Source organism: Myodes glareolus, chromosome 7 (assembly GCF_982192425.1).
Source record: "Myodes glareolus chromosome 7, mMyoGla1.1, whole genome shotgun sequence".
Lineage (NCBI taxonomy): Eukaryota > Metazoa > Chordata > Mammalia > Rodentia > Cricetidae > Myodes > Myodes glareolus.
The window spans coordinates 68,695,109-68,715,493 of record NC_142032.1 but is presented as its reverse complement, the minus strand read 5'-3'; the positions used below and the strand labels follow the sequence as shown (position 1 = coordinate 68,715,493).

The 20,385-nt window shown below is 46.4% G+C and overlaps 1 protein-coding gene across 1 annotated transcript; it reads right to left on the bottom strand.

Moving 5' to 3' along the window:
- Window positions 1–495: 495 nt before the first annotated feature.
- Clrn3 (clarin 3) lies at window positions 496–16,623 on the bottom strand. Its single transcript, XM_048455253.3, has 3 exons — window positions 16,233–16,623; window positions 6,750–6,929; window positions 496–2,338 (listed from the first exon to the last, which is right to left on the bottom strand). Exons 1-3 carry the CDS (start codon window positions 16,459–16,461, stop codon window positions 2,067–2,069), a joined length of 681 nt encoding a protein of 226 aa, XP_048311210.1. The 5' UTR covers window positions 16,462–16,623; the 3' UTR covers window positions 496–2,066.
- Between the last annotated feature and the right edge of the window lie 3,762 nt (window positions 16,624–20,385).

The window sequence follows — 20,385 nt, the reverse complement described above, 5'->3', positions numbered from 1 at the left end:
GAGAAGCCAAGGCGAAAGGACATAGTGATCGTTCCATGCTGCAGTACTCCCACAGCTGAAGAGTAATGCGAAGCTCTATTTAGTCATTTGTTGCTGGGTCTTCTAACCCACATCTGTGTCCTCTTCACTACATGGCCACATTATCAAACTCCCAACAGAAAACCTGGACCTTCAAAGAATGCAATTATTTTTAGGCTCAGAGTTTAATGTTTAATGTTTATGATCCTATTTTAAAAATATATTCCAGCTGAGTGGTGGTGCACACCTTTAATGCAGCAGTCAGGAGGCAGAGGCAGGTGTATTTCTGTGAATTTGAGGCCCAGCCTGGCCTACCGAGCAAGTTCTAGAATAGTCAGGGTAGTCAGGGATATACAGAGAAACCCTGCCTTGAAAACCAAAGATACACACACACACACACACACACACACACACACACAGAGACACACACATATAATATATAAAATTTTTAGATGAGCAATGATGAGTCATTATGCATTTTATTTTGTTCTATATTCATTTATTTATTTTGGTATTGCATAGGGAAGTATGGTTATGGCTAAGAGCATGCACATACCACAATTCATGAATGGAGGTCAGAAGACAACTTGAAGAAGTCAGTTCTTTCTTTCCACTTTGTGGGTCATTTAGAATGCTCTAGGGTCATCAGGCTTGGTGGCAAGCACTTTTACTCACCAAGTCCTTGTTGCCCAAATCCAAATTGTGTAATAATTTAATAGCAATTCCACAAGACAGCTAAATAGGTAATGTGCTTGCTACCAAGACTGATGACCCGAGTCTCACATGGTAGAAGGAGAGAATCAACTCCTGAAACTTGTCATCTGATCTCCACACATAAGGAGACACACAGACACACACATCATGGCCTCTGCACATGTGCACACATGAAGGAAATAAAGTATACTAAACTTTTAATAATTTAATAGATAAGAGTAGTCTTGAGTTAGCAGGCCTTCAAGATGGAGTGTGATTGAGATTGTCCCTTCAAAACACAAAGCACACTTTTGTAACTCTATGTTTGTTTCATTTTTTACAGCACAAGAAATGGAACCCAGAGCCTTGAACATGGTAGGCACTTTGGCGCTCTACAATGGGGGGAAGATCCCCCACCCTAAACAACTGTTTTAATCAGAGTCAAGTAAGTGTTCATTAATTGTAGGACTCGACTACTGCCTGGCAGTACACTCCACGAAGGTGAAGACGCAGCGTGGTGCTGCCCCATTGTGGGAGCCCAGCTCACATCTCTAAGTCTGAGTGTTGAAGGCCATGTACCCTTGAGGACTTCATAAAATCCAGTCCTTGTCACAGAACCACTGCTTCACAAAGCCATCAACACATGAAAGGGGCCACTTTGCAGTCCTATCTGGCGACTTGTGGAATAGTCGAGGCTGGAAGGTTCTCAATGAGCTTGCCAAAGGAAAGAGCTTACTGGAAACACATGCAGATTACATTTTTGTGCCTTTCCCATTTTGCTGCTTGTCTGTCTGCTGGAAAAACTGACCACAGGGACTATATTTCACCTCTAACCTGCTCATGTAGGGTTTCCTAAGGCCTGAATTCTACATGTGCCAGACCCTCATTACAGGAACTAAGCCTGTACAAGGTCGTTTCATCCTTTATCCTTTCGTTTCCAACTCTTGACTCAGGAAAAACAGGTTCAGAATGCCTTTGTTCCTATAGAAGAGTGAAATGCCTGATCCTTCCTAAGGCCAAAATCATGGGGGCTGCAGTCCTTTAAGTTGGTCACGGGGAAGGCAAAAAATTCAGACTTTTATTACTGTGGATAGCAGTCCAGGAGGGAAGAGCCTGCAGGCCCCAGACCACCCCCTCTTGGAGCCCTGTAGACCACAGTCTTCCCCACTTACTTCCCTGCCCTCATGAGAAAACTCTTTCCAGTGGATATCCGTGGGGAAACGTGCAAGCATCATCTAGGAAAGACATGGTATCGTGGTTACAGAGGTATCGCACCAGACTGCCATGCAGATTGTCCACAGGAGCCAGCCAGTTACTACTGGCAGAGACAATGCAAGCATAATGTGACACAGGACTCAGAATAAAATGCCATCCCTGGGAGCATATTCCACCGGCTTCCTCTGCTCCTGCTTCTGCTGGTATCGGGCCTTCTGATAGAAAATGATGATGACCACAGTGGCAATATTCAGAAGGATGACAAGCAGAATGAGCCAAAATGAGTATCCGTAAGAGTGGGTTGTTGTCTTGATGGTGATTTCTGTATAAAGTTTATGGGACAGCTCTTCTGAGAGATGGTTGGACTCTGTATTCCCCACGAACAGTACCATGGTCAGGAACACAAAGGGTGCTGAAAAGAAGATGGAGCTTCATAAATGACACAGTGAGGCACTCTTAACATTATGTGTGCCCTTACATGTGTGTATGCATGTATGTGCCTTTCTGTGGTATGTGTCTGAATGTGCATACATGTATATGCACATACGTGTAGGACAAAGGACAACACCAGGTGTTTTTTTTTTCTACCACTGTCTATTTTTATTTGTCTATTTATTTTTGCAGAGAGGGCAGAGACTCCCACTGAACCCGGAATTGCCTGTTTCAGCAGCAAGCCTCCGAGATCCCTCTTTTCTCCCCCTGTCCCTGCCCACCCAGATACATGGTTACTGATATGCACCGCTCTGCCTGACTGTTTTCTTGGTTGCTTGGGATCTGAACTCGGCTCCTTGTTTCTTTGCAGCAATCACTTTACTCATTGAGCCATCCACCTGTCCTTGTGATACATGTTTTAAAGTTACTTTAACTATTAAAATATATATATATATATATATATATATATATATATATATATATATATATATATATATATATATATATATGAGCATGTGTCTGTGTGAGCGTAGGTAGTCACCCACAGGGACCAGAATAGGGTACCAGACCCCTTGGAGCAGGTGTTACAGGTGTTTGTGAGTCACCCATGGGGAGGGGGGAGCAGATTCCAACTCATATGTGTAGGTAGTCACCCACAGGGACCAGAATAGGGCATCGGATCCCTCGGAGCAGGTGTTATAGGTGTTTGTGAATCACCCATGGGGAGAGGGTCAGATTCCAACTCAGGTCCTTGTGGGTAGGGATTGGGCAGCAGTCACTCTTAACTGCTGAGTCATCTCTCCAGCTGTGTGCCAACCCCTCTGCATTTTTTAAAATATCCCTTATTTTCTTTACGGGATACATGATCCATAGGCATTTATTGAGTAGCTATATGGGATTCTATAGTGTTTCAAGATGAAGAAGACTGTAAAAATAAGACGTAAGAAACAAACTAGATTCTAGGCATGACATTCTAAATATCCTTTAGGACAGTATCTAACCTGCAGGCTCAGATCCCCTCAGAAGCTGTCTCTGGGTGACACACAGCCTGTGCCCCCGGGCGACGGATGTAGAGGTGGGGGTGAGTGGACAGGGGCTGGAGAGTGATTATGGTGAGCATATGGACAAGCAAGACATGGGAAGACACCAGCATCACAGGTGGAAGAGCGGGGGTGGGCAGGGGGTCATCTCCAACTGTGAGGGGTGAGTCCCACCAGGAGCAAGAGAGCCACAGGCTCTCAAGGGCTGGACATGTGCTTCAAGGGCTAGATGGCCGCTGCAGATAGTCTACTCTGCAGGACCCAGGCAAGTGTAGCCTTGAACCAGGAAGTATCTTCAGCAAAGGAAGCGTACAGTTGCGTAGGTGGGCGAGAGGCAGGTAGTATCCAGGAGTCATGAGGTCTCTCTTTGACCTGGTGAAAATATGTGGGACAGGATGATGGTGATGCCTGCAGTGGCTAAGAACGCGCCGAAACCCAACGAACAGTGTGCTTTAAGTGGGGAATGCAAGTGACAGGTATTCATATGCCAGGCACACTGAAATAAAAAATAAAACAAAAAACTTTGGGAGGAAGATGAGGGTGAGGATGGATGTTCATGCCCAGGTGGGGTTCTGACACATCAGGGGAATCCCCGGGATGAAGTCTGTCTGGCATCCTTCGCCTGCTGACATACACAGAATGTGCGCAGCTCTGAAGTCTCGGGCATTGGTTGGGTCCCACCCCACTGGCAGGGAAGCTCCCCAAACGGTCCTCTGAGAGAAGCTAATTAGGGGGGTTTGCATGAGGAGAATGTCTGAGCAGCCCTTGATGACACACCTCACCCACAAAATAATGGCTTTGTTTCTTAATTATTTGCATGAACAAAAGTCTCATTCCTCTGATGCTCACTGGGCACCTCTCACCCCTTCATTATCCTTCATTTTCCTCTTGTGAAGTTTCTTATAAAAGCTTAATTAATCATAAAGGAGTGGAATGGGCACAAGGTTAATGCCTTTACCCTAAAGTGGACTGTCTGGAGCTTTGATTTGCACAGGGAAGGGCTTGCCTATCTGGGCCCCTTCGAGGCAGATGCCTGGAGCCAGGGGCTCCACACTGCTTCTGGTTAATTGTTTTCCTTCCTTCCTTCCTTCCTTCCTTCCTTCCTTCCTTCCTTCCTTCCTTCCTTCCTTCCTTTCTTCCTTCCCTCTCTTCCCTCCCTCCCTCCCTCCCTCCCTCCCTCCCTCCCTCCCTCCCTTCCTTTCTCTTTCCCTTCCTTCCTGAAATACTGGAGATCAAATCTAGAAGTTTGAAAACAGTAAGCAAATGCTCTACCACTGAACCATACCCCTGCCCTCTTTTCATTCTTTATATTGTACAGCCAGACGGGTCTTGAACTTGAGGTCTTCTTGTCTCAGCCTCCTGTGTAGCCAGGAATAAAGGCTGCATCTAGGCCTGGCTAGTCTCACAGCTTCTCCAGAGCTGTAGACTGAAGGGCTACAGGAGGCTGGGGAAGCAGTGGTGAGCTGTTCTGAAAGGCTTGGGGACATGAGCTTCCTCTAGGGCCCATCCCTGCTGGGCTATGACACCTACTCATTGCTTCCTGTGTTCTCCAGTTGAGGGACAATATGTCTGTAGCAGACAGTTTATGATGCCTCTCTGGATCCAACCTTCTCTCCACCCACCTTAAAATCCCCTGTGGGCAACCCCAGCCACACTGGGATCAGTGTGGGCTGAGGTCAGGGGTCACAAGCTTCAGGCAGTGTTATGGCTGTTTCTTCCCATTAGAAACCAACCAGATAATCCACTTCCTCTTCTGCCGACTGGGCCTGCTCACCACCTGCAGCCCAGGAGAGCATGGGCAAGCCTACATCCATAGGGAATTGTAGCATTTTCATTGGTCCCAGGGCCCTAAAGTCAGTCTGACACCAGCCCTCCCTCACAGTTTCCCAAAGCCAGGAAGCTACATTGTCAGTGCTAAACAGAAGCGCTTCTGTAGGATTAGCCTCTTGCAAACCAGTTTTTCACTAAACTCTGTAACACTCCAGATAAGGGAAGAAAATCAAAAGCTGTCTGAGGGTATATGAGGACAGAATCTGTCTTACTGAGCATCGGGACACAAAAGACCAAAGACCACCTCCAGCTCCTGTGTTTGCCCAATGGCCAAAGGTCTCCTCCAGACCCAGGTCAGAATACAAACCTGGCCCTTACACACCCCTTACGGGTGGTTTTTCTGCCGACCTCACAGCCTTTCCCTCTGTGTCAGAATGTACCCCTGAGGCAGAAGGACTGTGAGGGGAACTCTCTCCCCACAACCTAGGTCTTTGTGGCTAGACATGGGCAGGCTGAGGGGTGACTTTCCAGACGCCTTTTCTTGTTTTCCTTCGCAGACATGGGCGAGGCCTCTGAGTACAGTCAGCCTGTTCTCCGTTGCAGAGGAAAAGAGACGAGGCTACAGCCTTGAGGGGCCAGCTGGAAGCCCTGTGGGCTGCAGACAGGGCAGTGCACACCCACCCTAGCCTCTTGTTATCCCCCCTTCTCCTTTGGTGACCCACTCGTCCTCCATGTGCCTCTGAGGCTGGAGAACAGCTGACCCTGGACCCCTGTTCCAGTATGGTTGAGTCTTCTTATCCAACTTGATGGGTCAGATTATCTTTCCTGGCTTCAGACATAGACGAGGCCATGTCAATGTGTGAATCCAGGAGAACTGGGCCCAGAGCTGCTGCTGGCAGAGTCCGGGGTGGGTACAGACAAATGACCTTTAAGAGGACTGAATCAACTATGTAGCTACAGAGCACACCCTGGGAAATCAGCGTACACAGTGTTGAAGAGAAACAGACTTTCCCCGACATGATCTCGAAATCCAGCCGTGTCTGAGGCCTCTGCTTCTGTTGGATCTAAGCTGCATGAACAAAACTAAGAGCAATTCATTGTTTATCCTGGCAGTGAGTGAGGTCTGGTGACTGATGGAAGAGCACTCGCTGATAGGGACCTATATCTAGATTTGTAACCAAGTCCCTTAACCTCTGGTTCTGAGTTCCACTACAGTTGTGGGGGTTGAAGTGCATGGGCAAAACCCATGGGGAGTCTTTTGACTGAGTCACAGCAGGATCCACTTCCCATCTGGACTTCATCCTCCACCCAGGTACCACCCACAAAATAACAAAATCACCTAGCAACCACACAGCATCCTAGCCCACAAGAAGAGTATTGGCCCCAGATGGTATCCTCCCTTGCTCTATGGCTTAGTCATCCAGGTGAGGCATCTCTGGAGTCCACATTTGCCCCTTGTGAAGGTAAGAAGGAGAGCAACGTGTGTTCATGAGCCTGCATTGGTATGCATAAGTATACACCTGTGTGTGCATGTATATGTGTGTACATGTATATGCATGTGAGTCTTCTCAGGAAACTCACCACTGAGTCCGTTCCAGGTGTAGACGCCCACAGGACCCAGGAACGTCTGGTAAGGGTTGCTGACGCTGTTGTAGAAGGTGAATATTGAGCTCAGTACGGAAGTTCCCAGACTCAGGACCAGGAATAGGATGGCCACCAAATGCAGAGTCTTCTGGGAGGAATCACCCAATATCCCTAAAACTAAAGCAACATTTGGTGAATGCACAGTGCAGAATGCAAATCCTCAGTACAGTCAAGCTAGAGAAGCCGTGGTGTCAGAGAAGGAAGCAGTATATCGTTCATCCTGTAAGAACGAGACTGCATGGACCAGGAGATGGCTCAGTCAGTAATGTGCTGTAGAGGTTCAATCCCCAGAACCCACCTAAAAGAGCCAGGGGTGATGGTGAGTGCTTGCAACCTCAGTATTGGGCAGATGGCTGAGACGGTTGAATCCCGGGGCTCACATGACTGTCTACTTGAACTGGTGACCTACAGGGTTCAACCAGAGACCCTATCTCAAAAACCAAGATGGGCATCACCTGAAGAATGACATCGGTAGTTGACTTTTTACCTCCACTTGCACACGTATACATATGCACGTGTACCTGCATAGACACACTGAGTGCACATGTACATACAGGAACATACACAAACGCATGAGAATGAGACCACATCCTTCATGGCCAACCAGTCAGTGATCTTACTTGATTGCATAAGCACTGCTCTAAAGGTGGCTGGATGTCTAACTGAGTTTTCAAGTTTTAGCAGAGGGTGGTCCCTCATACCCGCAACTTTCTTGCCAGTGATCTCTGACCTCCGAGCCTTGCTAGTAGGATAGATGGCAATTCCATTGCCATAGCTTCCCTTTGGGTCTTAGAATTAGTTGCTTCTGACAGAAATGTTTAGGGTGGGTCACTGTGCAAACCCATGTGCAGGGAGAATCCCATAAACCCCATGGCTTAGAAGAATTCAGTGAGTCAGGAGCAGATGACAGAGAAAAAAGTTGGAGAATAAGGCCTGGCAGAAATGACCAGAGAGAGGCCAGCTCATAGCTAGCAGTGGCTATAGGAAAACATTTCTTGCTAGACCAAATCACGGTGCTTACCCCGAGTCCAGACTCCACGTCCCAGACTCCAACACTGGAGGCGGCTGGGAACACAACCCTCTGGTTCACCCTCAGAACTTCCTTCTAAGCTTAAAGCGCTTTACAAAAGAGCACCCGCCTGTATCTTAAATGCAAAGAAGCTGCATAATGGATCTCCACTCATGGAAAACACAGCGCAGGTGCACTGGGCAGAGTCGTCAGAACCTTGGGGCTTCCAAGCTCTACCAGCCGATTTCCAGGGCGGCACCGAGCTCCCCCACCTCCTGCTCTACTCCCACACATCAGACCAGATGTGACAGGTGTGCTCTTCCTAGGTGCACAGAGCAGCTCTAATGGCTGTCAGTATATGTCAGGATCTCACACGAAACTGTGAGAGACCGTCTGTGAAGCCCCAAGGAAAAGACCACCAGGGAAAGAGTCAATGTTTAGCGCATGCTATAGCTGTGTGCTATAACATACTAACAAAACTGCACTAACAAACATCACTGGGAACTCAAGCCATCGTGGCCACAGAGGGGTGAGTAAGAACTAGTCAAAGTCTCCTTCTCTCTCTTCCTGTTTCACTGGTTTTCACGGATGTGGAGACGTTCACATCCTTAGCACAGCACAGCTTTAAGGAACAGGAAGTAGCCAGGCAGACCCGGATTCTTAGCTTCCAGGGCTGGCTCCCGTGGGACAGGAGGAACAGCAAAACATCTTCCGAACCATATCCTACCATTTGCCACCATCACCCTCTCTTTGCAAGGTTCTCCTCTCTGTCCCTGTACCAAGAGAACTATTGAGAAGTTCTCCGTGTGCCAAGTCCTACTGTACATGCCCTTGATTTCACCCCCGTTCCGGATGCTCGCTGTGAAACTGCACACCAGGCACGGGTGTCTCCTTTCTGACTAGTAAGGAAAACAAGAGCCCCTGTGTGACTGAGAGACTTGGGTAAGAAATGGGGACCTAGAGGGATGGTTCAATGGTTAAGAACACTAGCTGCTGTTGCAGAGAACATAAGTTCGATCCCTACCAACCCACATGGTGGCTCACAACTCTCTGTAAACTCTAGTTCCAGAGGAATCAACATCCAGCTTCCAGAAGAAGCCTTATTCTGACTTCCATGAGCACATGGTCCACACACATACATGCAGGCAAAACACAAACTAAAATAAGTAATTCCTTTTTTTTTTTTTAATGAAAAGAAGTGGTCTTTACTGAACTGTGTTTCTGAATGATCTGAACGGACAAAAGGGCCCCAGGATCTGACATTTACCTTGTGTAAGGGTATGTGCTCAGCCTAGTTTGGGTGAAAACATCTTAAATTTTAAGTCTTTATATTTGTTTTTCTAAATCTGCCACATCCTCCTACTAGACAAAGGAGGCGCGATCAAAAAATTGGGAGGTAGCAAAAGTCCTTCATGAATAGAGAAGGCATCCTGAGTAGTGTGTGACTGAGCCCAGATCAGGCATCTCCTGGAAGGGAGTGGCCTGAGGGCAGCAGCTATGGATACTGCTGCATAGCAAGGGGCACTGCCTTAAAGAGCAAAGGGATGTGCAGGAAAGAGGGGCAGGAGGGACGGGAACTTGGCTACAGCATGTGCTAAACATTGACAAGCATCCCTTGTAACCCCAGGAGCACAGAGCCTGCACAAAAAGCAAAACACCAGCTCAGCAGTGAGCGAACCATGACCTCCCACCCCCACTGAAGAGCATTTCTCTCCTCAGATGCACAGGGGCAAAGCTCAGCTTCTAGAGGTAACGCCTCCTTGTTGTTATGGTGACTGGGCTTTCCCGTGACTTCTGTCAGTGTCCCCTTTGGGATATTGATCCCCTATCCCATGTTCTCTGCCTTGTAACCTAAGTGAGGCTCCCGAAGACCACCCGGACTGTGGCTTCACTAGTCCCTGACTTAACCAAGTAGGATCTCTCTCCGGCTCCTCCACACTCTTAATGTAAATGGCATATTTAGGAGGCTTTGCTTGTACTAACTCAGTATGTGCTGATTTTGAAACTGGAGGGAGGTGACGTCACAAGGAGAATAGGAAAAAGCAACTGAGCTAGGGAGACACACCCAGCCGGAGGTCCAGACTGGTCCCTGTGGATGTGTTAGCTATTCATCACCTCAAGGTGGATCCACTTCCTGTTCCCCAGCAGCCAGGTCAGGAGGAAACCTTCACTCTCAAGGGAAGTTGGCTGGAAACAAAAGAGCTCTCTCTCTCTCCTTGGTCATCCTGTAGTCAAGGAAATAACTGGAATATTTAAGCCAAGAGCAGAAACTTGAGTGTAAGGAACACGCCTGGTGTCCCGAACACCTGGATTTCTCTGAGAGACTCTCTGTCTCACACACTGACTTCCAGTTCTAAATGAATGTTCACTTACAATTGGAATATTCCATTAAAAAGCAACTGTGCAGGGCTGCAGACATGACTGAGTGGGTGAAATGCTTGCCCTGAAGGCATCAGGGCCTGAGTTCAACCCTCCCAGAGCCCATATTTAAAAAAGAAGCCAGGCACAGTGCCTGTAATCCCAGCCCTAGGGAAACTGCCTTGCTTGCCCGTCAGTCCAGCAGAATCAATTAGTGAGCTTCAGGTTCCCGTTGAGACCTTGTCTCAGAATGTAGGGTGGAGGGGGTTGAGGAGATGGCTCAGCAGTTAAAGATGCTTACTGTTCTTCTTGTAGAGAACCCAGCTTCCATTTCCAGCACCTACATGGAGGTTCTCATTACAGGGGAGTCAATAGCTTCTTCTAGTCTCCGTGAGTTGCTACATCCACATGATGGACACACACTTGCTCAAGCATACATACATACACATAAAATTAAAAAGAAAAAGCAAGATGGGACATAATTGGGAAACACAGGGTGCTGACCCCCGGCTTCCGTGTATGTGTGCACACTCATGCACAAGCACTTGCACGTGACATGCATGCCCCAAAAGAAAAAGAAAATGACAATCAAATTTAGCTCTACCTTGACTTTCAATAAGATTTAACAGACGTGATTTTCCAAAGAGAGCTAATTTGGGGCTGCTGACTCATACTTTCCTACGTACTCGGGGGGCAATTCATCCTAATTTGAACTGCTGCATTGTAAAACTTATTTCTGAATTCCCTGCCACCTCTGACAGCTCTGCCTTCCCAGCTCCAGCCTCAGAACTCAGACAATGCTAAGCTGAAAGTTTGGTGAGAGTTAGCCAGAGTGCAATAACAATATCCCTTCCCAGCATCTGACAGCTGCTCCCTCCCCGGAAAATTAGCAGAGGCATGGAGTTCTTTTTCTTTTTCTTTCTTTCATGGGACAAGCTTCCGATTCAGGAGTCCCATCACAATCGGAGCTAATTGCCCTGATTCTGGTGGCCTCAGAGAGAGGTCAAGAACAGGCAGCCACAGAGATGACAGCAGATATTTCAGCCGGGCATTCAGACACCCAGATCCCCAAAGAAGGTTCATTCATTCGGGACCCACTTGCCGTCTGCTCTCCACCTCCAGGTCTTGTTTTCTGTGGTTCATAGACACTGAGTATGATGGTGGATACTGTCAACTTATAGGAGCTAGAATTCTCAGGGAAGTAAACCTCTTGGCATGATTGTGAGGAAGTTTCTAGACCGGGTTAAGAGAAGTGGGAGGATCCACCTTAAAGGTGAGCACCAGGATTCACCTCCCTTCTCCCTCCTTCCCTCCCCCCTTCTGTTTTCTACCTATGGATGCCATACGCCGTGTGACCAGTAACCATATGCTCCTCCCATGGTGACTCTTCTACCATGACGGACTGTGCTTTCCAACTGTGAGCCGGAACACACCCTTCCTTCCTTAATGGCCTTTGCCAGATATTTTGTCATAGAAACACAAGTAACTAGGACTGACTCCACTTCCTCAGACACCTGGCCACCAGGGACCTGACCCAGTATGGTGCTGACATTAGTGCACATCACAGGGACTGAATGATCTTAGACCTGGGCCTCCCAGGAAGTCACAGTTAGTGCCTCAACCTCTAGGACAGCTGCTAAGGTTGTCTTGGGAGAAAACTGACTAAGCCTTCTGGTTTGGCCCATTTTCTCCATCTCCTTCTTCCAATGTGGTCACCTCTATCAGAAGGAAAAAGGATAAACAGCCCTTCTCCAGAAAACACATTCTGATACATGAGATGAAGTCATGTATGAAGTCATGAGATGAAATAGGGAGTAGGGAGTCTTCGCATAGTCTCAAGAAATCAACTTCATTTGCTCTTTACTCTGTATTTAGCTTCTTAATTCAACTCTGTTTAATACTGCAATGTTGAGATCACAGAAAAGAAATAAGAGCCAGTGAAGACTGGGGACAGGAAAAGCCGGATCGTGACAGCCCACTGGTGACAGTTGATCCTTGGCCTAAGTTCAGCACTCGGAGACCATTGAGCCTGACACTTACCCTCAGCCTGCCTGTGTTCATCTGTAAGGTTGTGTCCTGAGCTATCAAACACACACACACACAAAATCAACTTCAAGCAACCCACTGCCAAGGGACATAAAAGTAATGCCCAAAGCTTTTGTCAGCCTAGTAACTGACCAAGGCAAAGTTGGTGACCATCAACCCTGAGTCAGAATTACTGTCTGTTTGTCTTAAAACCATCCAGTGTACTAATCACTTTTTCCATTGTTACAATCAAGCGCTTAATGAAAGCAATTAAAGGGCAGAAGGTTCACAGTTTGAGAGTACAGTCCATTATGGTGGAGCAAACATGGCGGCAGGAGTTTGAGACAACTAGACACATTGCATATGCAGTCAGGAAGCAGAAAGAGAGAGAGAGAGAGAGAGAGAGAGAGAGAGAGAGAGAGAGAGAGAGAGAGAGGAGGGGGAGGGGGGAGGAAGGGAGGGAGGGAGAAAAGGGTAGGGAGGGAAGGAGTGAGAGAGAGAGAGAGAGAGAGAGAGAGAGAGAGAGAGAGAGAGAGAGAAATGTGGATGCTGATGATGCATTCACCTTTTCCATTTTCTGCAATCTGAAGCCTCCATCCATGAGATGATACCACCCACATTTAGGGTGGATCGTCTCACCTCAACCCAATATAGAAACTCCCTCTCAGAAACGCCCGAGGGTTGTCTCCTAGGTAACACTCCTTCCCATCAGGTTGGTAATCAATGTTGACCAACACACCTGATGTTAGGAATTGACTAAAATGTCCCCCACAGGTTCAAGGTTTCAAGGTTCAGACTCCAGTCTGTGGCACAGTTTTAAGGGCTGTGGAAACTTCTCGTTGCCAGAGACACATTCTGGCTATGAGAAGTATATTACCAGGGGCAAGCCTTTTGAAGGTTGGACCCACTTTGATGCTGGCTTGGGCTTTCTGGTCCACCCTATGTGAGGAAACTCCCTGACACTCCACCACCACAGCTGAACCTACTCCGCCATGCCTTTCTCACCATAATGAGCCGGAATCCCCCTGAGACCATGAACCAAAAATAAATTATGCTTCCCTTAAGTTGCTTTTCTCGGGTGTTTTGTCATAGTTATATGGAAAATAGCACATCTAAACAAGAGGGGTGGGACCTGAATCTGAAATTCTTCTCATTGGCATGGGAGGCCAAATATAGAGGGTCCTGGCAGCATCCAGGAGATTGCATCTCCGGGCCAGAGTCAGTGCCATGGTAACTTGGCTGTTGGAGTGTCACGTGTCTACTGACAAAGATGCTCTTGGGACCAAGATCAAAGGGACCTAGGCCATGGGAAGAGAAATAACATTCACTGAAATTTCAAAGTGACTATGTAAAGATGCTTGGTCTGATCAGGATATAGACTGGAGATCACCTGCTGAGGGGTGCCACATTCAAGTGCCACATTGCCCCATTCCTGCCATCCTGGGGAAATAGTACACATCATGCCCCTTAGACCCTATAGCATTCTCAGAGGCAAGGAGTTAATTTCATTAGGGATCCTGTTAAAGCACCCAAGAGCCAAACCAGGGAAGGCAAGGGGCACACCCTCGTGAGCGTGAGCACAGGTCCTTCTAGGAGTCCATAGGACTGTGTTCCCCACCCCACCTCCCGCTGTTGTGGAGACTTACATGAGTGCAGGGTGTTGCACTGCAGAGGAGGAGGAGCTTCCCTTGCCCTAGACAGGAAGCATTTCACTACAGGAGCTGTGTACAAACCCTATCAGCTCTTAAGTCTAAGACCTTCACTCACACAGTGGATATTTTGAGCTGAAATTATACAGCTGGATCTTTAGGAATAGCAAAGACCATCTACTCATGGCTAGACAGAGCTAACCAATCTCTTATCTGGACATTAGACAAACCAGGACCCAACTAGCCAGCCTGAGCTCACTGCCAGGCCAGTTCCACAACAGAAGGGTTCCTGACTGGAACTGACTAGGCATCATCTCCATTCATTGACCCATTGTAGCCTGGATGGATTTGACACTTTAAAACAAACACTATTGCCCATTCTGTTCTTTCACTGCCAACTCTGTAATCCAAATAGACACAATATGTTAAAACCACCCCAATGCAGAAGTGTAGCAGGGCCTGGTGATATGCTTCACTGTCTGAGGATTTCAGTATGTCCTAGCCTTAGTCACAAAGTTAAAACACTGACTTTTCAAGGGGACACACCCATTTGTCAGTGCTGAATAGGACACTGCATGTTTAATTTTATGCAGATTTAACTTTGCCACCAATGATTGACTAATGATGTACATGGCAGCCCTGACTTACTTGCGGGAGAGCAGAGTGTCCCACTGTAAATCCTGAATTCTGCTGACAGGGTTAGCAACAGAAGATCTTTAACATTGCCTACATACATGTTTTAAGAATGACTTCCTGTCTGGGAGAACTGTTTATATGTTCAGTGCTTACCACAGTCACATGTATGGAAAATCCCACAGTCCCTGAGTGACCCCTAGATGCCTACCAGCAATTGTGTAGCATCTTCCTCCATGGGGTGGTTGTTGACCCTCTGGAGCAATGGGAGGCTGGACTCTAAGTGTGAGGGGTGGCTACAGTGGCTTTCCAGTACTAAAGGATAAAACCAGAGAGACCCAGGCACTGGCAACACAAGCATTCTGACTCTGTTGATACACTAAGTGGAAGGATCTTAATATCACTAACCCCAACTTCTGCCCCCATCCCGACTGAGGCTGCCCTCGCTCTCCAGACACCAGCATGCTCACTCTCAGTCACGTAGGGCTGACTTGCCAGGCCTGACCTTTCCTATCCTTCTCTGGGCCTCCCTGGCTAGAGACTCAGGGCTTCCACTGAGGCCATCAATCTCTAGATGGAATCAGCTGATCCCCAGTCAACACTGTAGTCTTCTGTCTCCAACTTAAAGCATATAAATCTGCCAGGGGACTCACGAACAAGCCGACTTTTGGTTTTTAAAATGGTATCATTAAAGGAGCCTTTGAAATCTTAGCTTCTGGTTGCTGTAGAGCAGGTCTCTTCACCTCCTGAGAGGCTGCGGCCAGCACCAGGCGAGGGGAGAAGCAGCTGAAACCTCAGGGAAGATGTGGTTTCCTACCACTCAAAGACGCTTTGGTAGTTAGAAACACATTGCCCTTGATTTATGGAAACCATTTCATTAACAAAATCATAAACCTACTAGAACTCCATTCTAGAGTTCGGGCACCAAATATTACACTGGCATATGATGGTAGACAGTGCATTCTTAGAAGCTTAAATATCCCTAACCAGTTGTTCAGACCCTGTGTGCATCACCGCAAAAAACACACCGCCCACTTATATGCTGTACAATGTACAAATGTGACTTCCACATGTCAAGAGCCATAATGCCAGATCTCAAACTATAAAACTCAAGTAGCTACATTTGCCTATCCTCAACAGTTTCTTATTTTGTATATATAGAAAAAAAGACATTATTATATCAGAAATGAGGAGCAACTAGGACTTCCTGTAAGTGATAGGATTAATTAGAAATTAAATGTCATTTCTAGCAATGAGATATTTTGAACTCAAAAGAGTAAGTTCAAGAAGCTGGGAAATATGGACTGGGTGTTGATGTTTGTTGCTTTAGACTTTCCCTGTGTCAGGGCTTATGAACTTCTGGATGGAGCTGGATGTCCTGTGTCAAAACCCATGGTCAACATCCTTTGAGATACTGCTTCTGCTGGCTATTAAACACTATAAAACTGCCACATACTTCAACTTAATTATTTATTTGTCAGTAAACTAGATAGGTACCATTCAAACCCAGCCACTGCTAAAATGGTTCAGACTCTGACAATAACAAGATAACCAGAGCGAAGGAGTCTAAAATAATCATAAACACCTTTTCATTTTTTTAAATTTTAAATTATGAGTTAATCCTAACTTGATAGCCTAACTTGGAATTCACAGAGATTACTTTCAAATGGCTATTTGGCCAAAATACAAAATTATAGGAGTCTTAGCCATTCTTGCTATCCCCATTCAAATTAGATAATCACTTACCTTCAAAGTTTTTGTCCAGCTCTTGAAGGCCTTCACTCAAAACTTGAGAACTCATACCACGGAAAAGGCCGTAGGTGATGACAATGGTACCATTGGAAATAGGATCTGTGAAGAAAATAGTGCTGGTGACCCATGCTTTCGTCCCCAGAATCGAGCAGATGACAACAACAGAGCCAAGGCTTGTGAGAAAGCCAGATAGGAACATCAACGTCTTCTGTGTAGTCGGCATTTTCTCAGGAAAAAAGCTCCCTGTGATAGAATAACAACCAACTTAGAATATTTGGAGGTCTTATCATTTGGAGTCCAGGGTTTAGGAAGGAAGTCTAGTATTCGGTTGTGAGTGTGAAAGCTGTGTCTTCATGGGAAGTTTTATGCTCCTGGACATTGAACTATGAACAAGACCATAAAGATGTGCAGACACTGAACTTTGGTCTAGAACAAGCAGTTGCTATGGCTGCAGCCAACCAGCATGAAGAAGGGCTGGGCTGTCCTTCCAGGACTTCCTCAATCACATGACTAATTTATAACCTTTATCGTGCCATGGAAGCCAGGTTAACCAACTGTGTGGGAACACAATTTGAATTCTCAAGTGATGAGAATAGAGACCTGTACCCCAAAGGGATGGCAGCACAGAGCCCCAGCACCATTGGGAATCACCTAGGACGGACTTATCCTTTACTGAGATTCCCGGAGCAAGCTTCAAACCTTTGGCAAGGTTCTGTGAAGTGGAAAGAGAAAGGTTCATCCTTCTGGGTTACATACCCTTATTCTTACACATTTTTTGAAGGGGTGCCCTTCAAGTTCCCTCTTCCATGGCATCCTGTTTGCATCTTATTTAAATGATAGCATCAGAGGGTGTATTATTAACAGTCTTTAGTACTCTGCTAAAAGTGTCTCTGAACATTCTTGCAGAGATCTCTGTCTTATTTACTTTTCTATTACTGTAAAAGGACACCATGGCCAAGGCAACTTACAAAAGAAAGCATTTAATTGGGGGTTTACTTCCACTTCTAGAGGGTCAGTGGCAGTGGGTGAAGCAGCCCTCAGGTATGACATTGGAGGAGTAGCTGAGAGCTTATATCCTGAACTGAAGGCAGGAGGCAAAGAGAAAGAGTAAGACTTTATCTGGCATGGGCTTTTGAAACCTCAAAGTCCACTCCCAGTGACATATCTCCCCCAAGAAGGCCACAGCTTCTCCCACAAGGCCATACCTCCAATCCTTCTGAAACAGTACGCCAACTTGGAATCAAACCTTCAAATACACGAGACTATGGGGGCTATTTGCATTCTAACCACTGTAATTTCTAACTCTGGTCCTTGTGGCCCAGCAGATAATAGTCTATATATAGTTATCTCCAATCCTCAGTTTCCTACTTGCTTCTTGAGATTATGAACAGGCTCACATCCTATTCTTTAATTTCATTTTTTTTATTGTGGTCTTTCATTACAGAGCATGGCATATGCACATCAGAACCCCACGCTCTTTTTAAGTATCCTATTTACCTGTGGGACAAGGGTTCTTCTCTCATGAGGGCAGCAAACGGACTGAAGACTCACAGATCACTAGACTCAGTCACTTCACTTCTGTGGGAAAGAGAAACATACAGATAACCATAGAACAATCAGATAGGTATTGAAATGCAAAACCCAAGGAAGGCAGTTCAGCTATAGCTAGGAGAGGGTAATTGATGCCACACTTCTGAAACTGGATAGATAGGTGATGGGTAGGTGGATGGATGGATGGATGGATGGATGGATGGATGGATGGATGGAGTCACCACATTAACCCCTCCTCCCCCACTACCCAGGGACCTTAAACTGCTGCTAACCAGAAGCACAAGCAGGAGAACCTTCACATCTGGCTGAAGAACCGAAATTGAGGTTGTGACTTCTAGGGCATTTGGAGCGTATTGGACAAGATTCCAGTTATACACAAATGTGGCTCAGGAAGCCCTTCTAACCCCCTAGCAGCTTCAACCTACAGCTCTGCCGCACATTACCAGTGTGGGACTCTCTCAGGCTGGTTGTGAAGCATCATGTGAGGGCCGTGAAGTTTCAGAGGCCTGGTGGATGATGCTGTAGCTCTCCAAAGCTCCAGTCAGCTGGGGTATAAGGCTCTTAGAGGATGCCTCTGTCATTCAGACCCGCAAGCAGAACAGACTGTTCCGTAAGTCTGAGCTGTTTAAGGGTTTCTACAGACACAGCCTAACAAAGCTAAAAGTCATCTAGAGCACTCGAGAGCAGCGCCTTCAAGCAACAACAAGAAATTATAAACGTTACAGCAAAATGAAAATAAGGTGGGAAAACAAGGCACCCTCACCCCCCTCCATCCATAGAAGCACCCTCAAAGATAACATAGATGTTTAAAGCAGGAGACAAGAATTAGAAATGCTATTATAAGAACGTTCAAGGATTTAAAGGAAAGGATTATGTAATGGACAAAAGGTATCAGTCAGTTTCAGCTGTCAACTTGACCTACCTGGGAAGAGGAAACCTCAATTCAGGAATTGCCTCCATTGGGTTGACTAGTGGGCACGTCTGTGGGGGCATTTTCTCTTGTTTTCCTTTATTTTCTTTTCTTTAAAATGATCTTTTTAAATTTCATATATCGATACCTCCCCCTCCTTCCACTCCCTCCAACCTTCCCCCCCACTCCACTCCCATCCATTCCTCAGAGAGGGTAAGGCCTTCCATGGTGAGTCAACAAAGTCTGTCACATCACTTGAGGCAGGACCAAGGCACTTCTCCTGTATCTTGAGGGGCTACTGGCTGTGAAATCAGTATTTATCCCTAGAGATCAATTCTTATTTATTTATTTATTTAAACTATTTTGTCTCATTTTATATACCAATCCAAGTTCCCTCTCCTTTCTCTTCCCCCTCTGCCCCACCTCCCACCTACCCCACCCCCATCCATTTCTCAGAGAAGGTAAGTCTTCCCATGGGGAATCAACAAAGTCTGGCACATCACTTTGAGGCAGGACTAATGCCCTTGCCCCTATATCTAGGCTGAGCAAGGTATCCCTCCAAAGAGAACAGGCTTCAAAAAGCTAGTTTAAGCACTAGGAATAAATTCTGGTCCCACTGCCAGTGGCTCTACACACTGCCCTAGCCACACAACTGTCATCCACATTCAGAGGGCCTAGTTCAGTCCTGGGGCAGTAAGCTCCCACTAGCACAGGTCAGCTGTTTCTGTGGGTGTCCCTATCATGGTCTTGACTCCTTTGCTCATATTATTGCTCTTCTCTCTCTTTGATTGAACTCTGGGCCACACTAAACCTCATAGAAGAGAAAGTGGGAAGTAGCCTTGAATGTATGGGCACAGGAGACCACTTCCTAAATATAACACCAGTAGCACAGACACTGAGAGCAACAATAAACAAATGGGACCTGAAACTGAGAAGCTTCTGTAAGGCAAAGGACATGGTCACTAAGATAAAACAGCAGCCAACTAAATGGGAAAAGATCTTCACCAATTGCTGCGGGAGCTCCTTCCGCTCCTTCAGCCAATGGGCTGAAGTTACCAGCCCATTGGGGCGTGGTCTCTCTCTCTTTAAAAAAAGCAGCGGCTGTCCTCCACTCCCTCTTTGGCTTCCAGCTCCGCTTCCGGCTCCTAGACTCCTTTCCTGTTCGCGTGGAGGGGCTGTTGTCTGGGACGGTAATCTGTAAGTTTTTTCCCCTTTGAATAAATAACCATTCTATTAATCATAATTCCAAACTGGTGTGGGATTGTCTGTGACTTACGCCTTCAACCAATCCCACATCAGTCAGAGGAGTGACCTCCAAAATATATAAAGAACTCAAGAAACTATACATCAAATACCAAATAATCAAAGCAAAAAATGGGATACAGATCTAAACAAAGAATTCTCAACAGAAGGATCTCAAATGGCTGAAAGACACTTAAGGAAATGTTCAACATTCTTAGCCATCAGAAAAATACAAATCAAAATGATTCTGAGATATCATCTTACACCAGTCAGAATGGCTAAGACCAAAAACATAGATGATAGCTTATGGTGGAGGGGATGCAGAATAAAGGATACACTCCTCCCCTGTTGGTGGGCCTACAAACTTGTACAGTCTCTTTGGAAATCAGGATAGCAGTTTCTCAGAAAATTGGGAATCAATCTACCTCAAGACCCAGCAATACC

Excerpts from the sequence above, each read along its gene's own strand:
- Clrn3 (XM_048455253.3), bottom strand. The coding sequence starts at position 16,461 with ATGCCGACTACACAGAAGACGTTGATGTTCCTATCTGGCTTTCTCACA. Across the intron at positions 6,930-16,232 it reads GCTGGACAAAAACTTTGAAG|TTTTAGGGATATTGGGTGAT; the intron begins GTAAGTGATTAT and ends ATGTTGCTTTAG. Across the intron at positions 2,339-6,749 it reads CACCTGGAACGGACTCAGTG|CACCCTTTGTGTTCCTGACC; the intron begins GTGAGTTTCCTG and ends TCTTCTTTTCAG.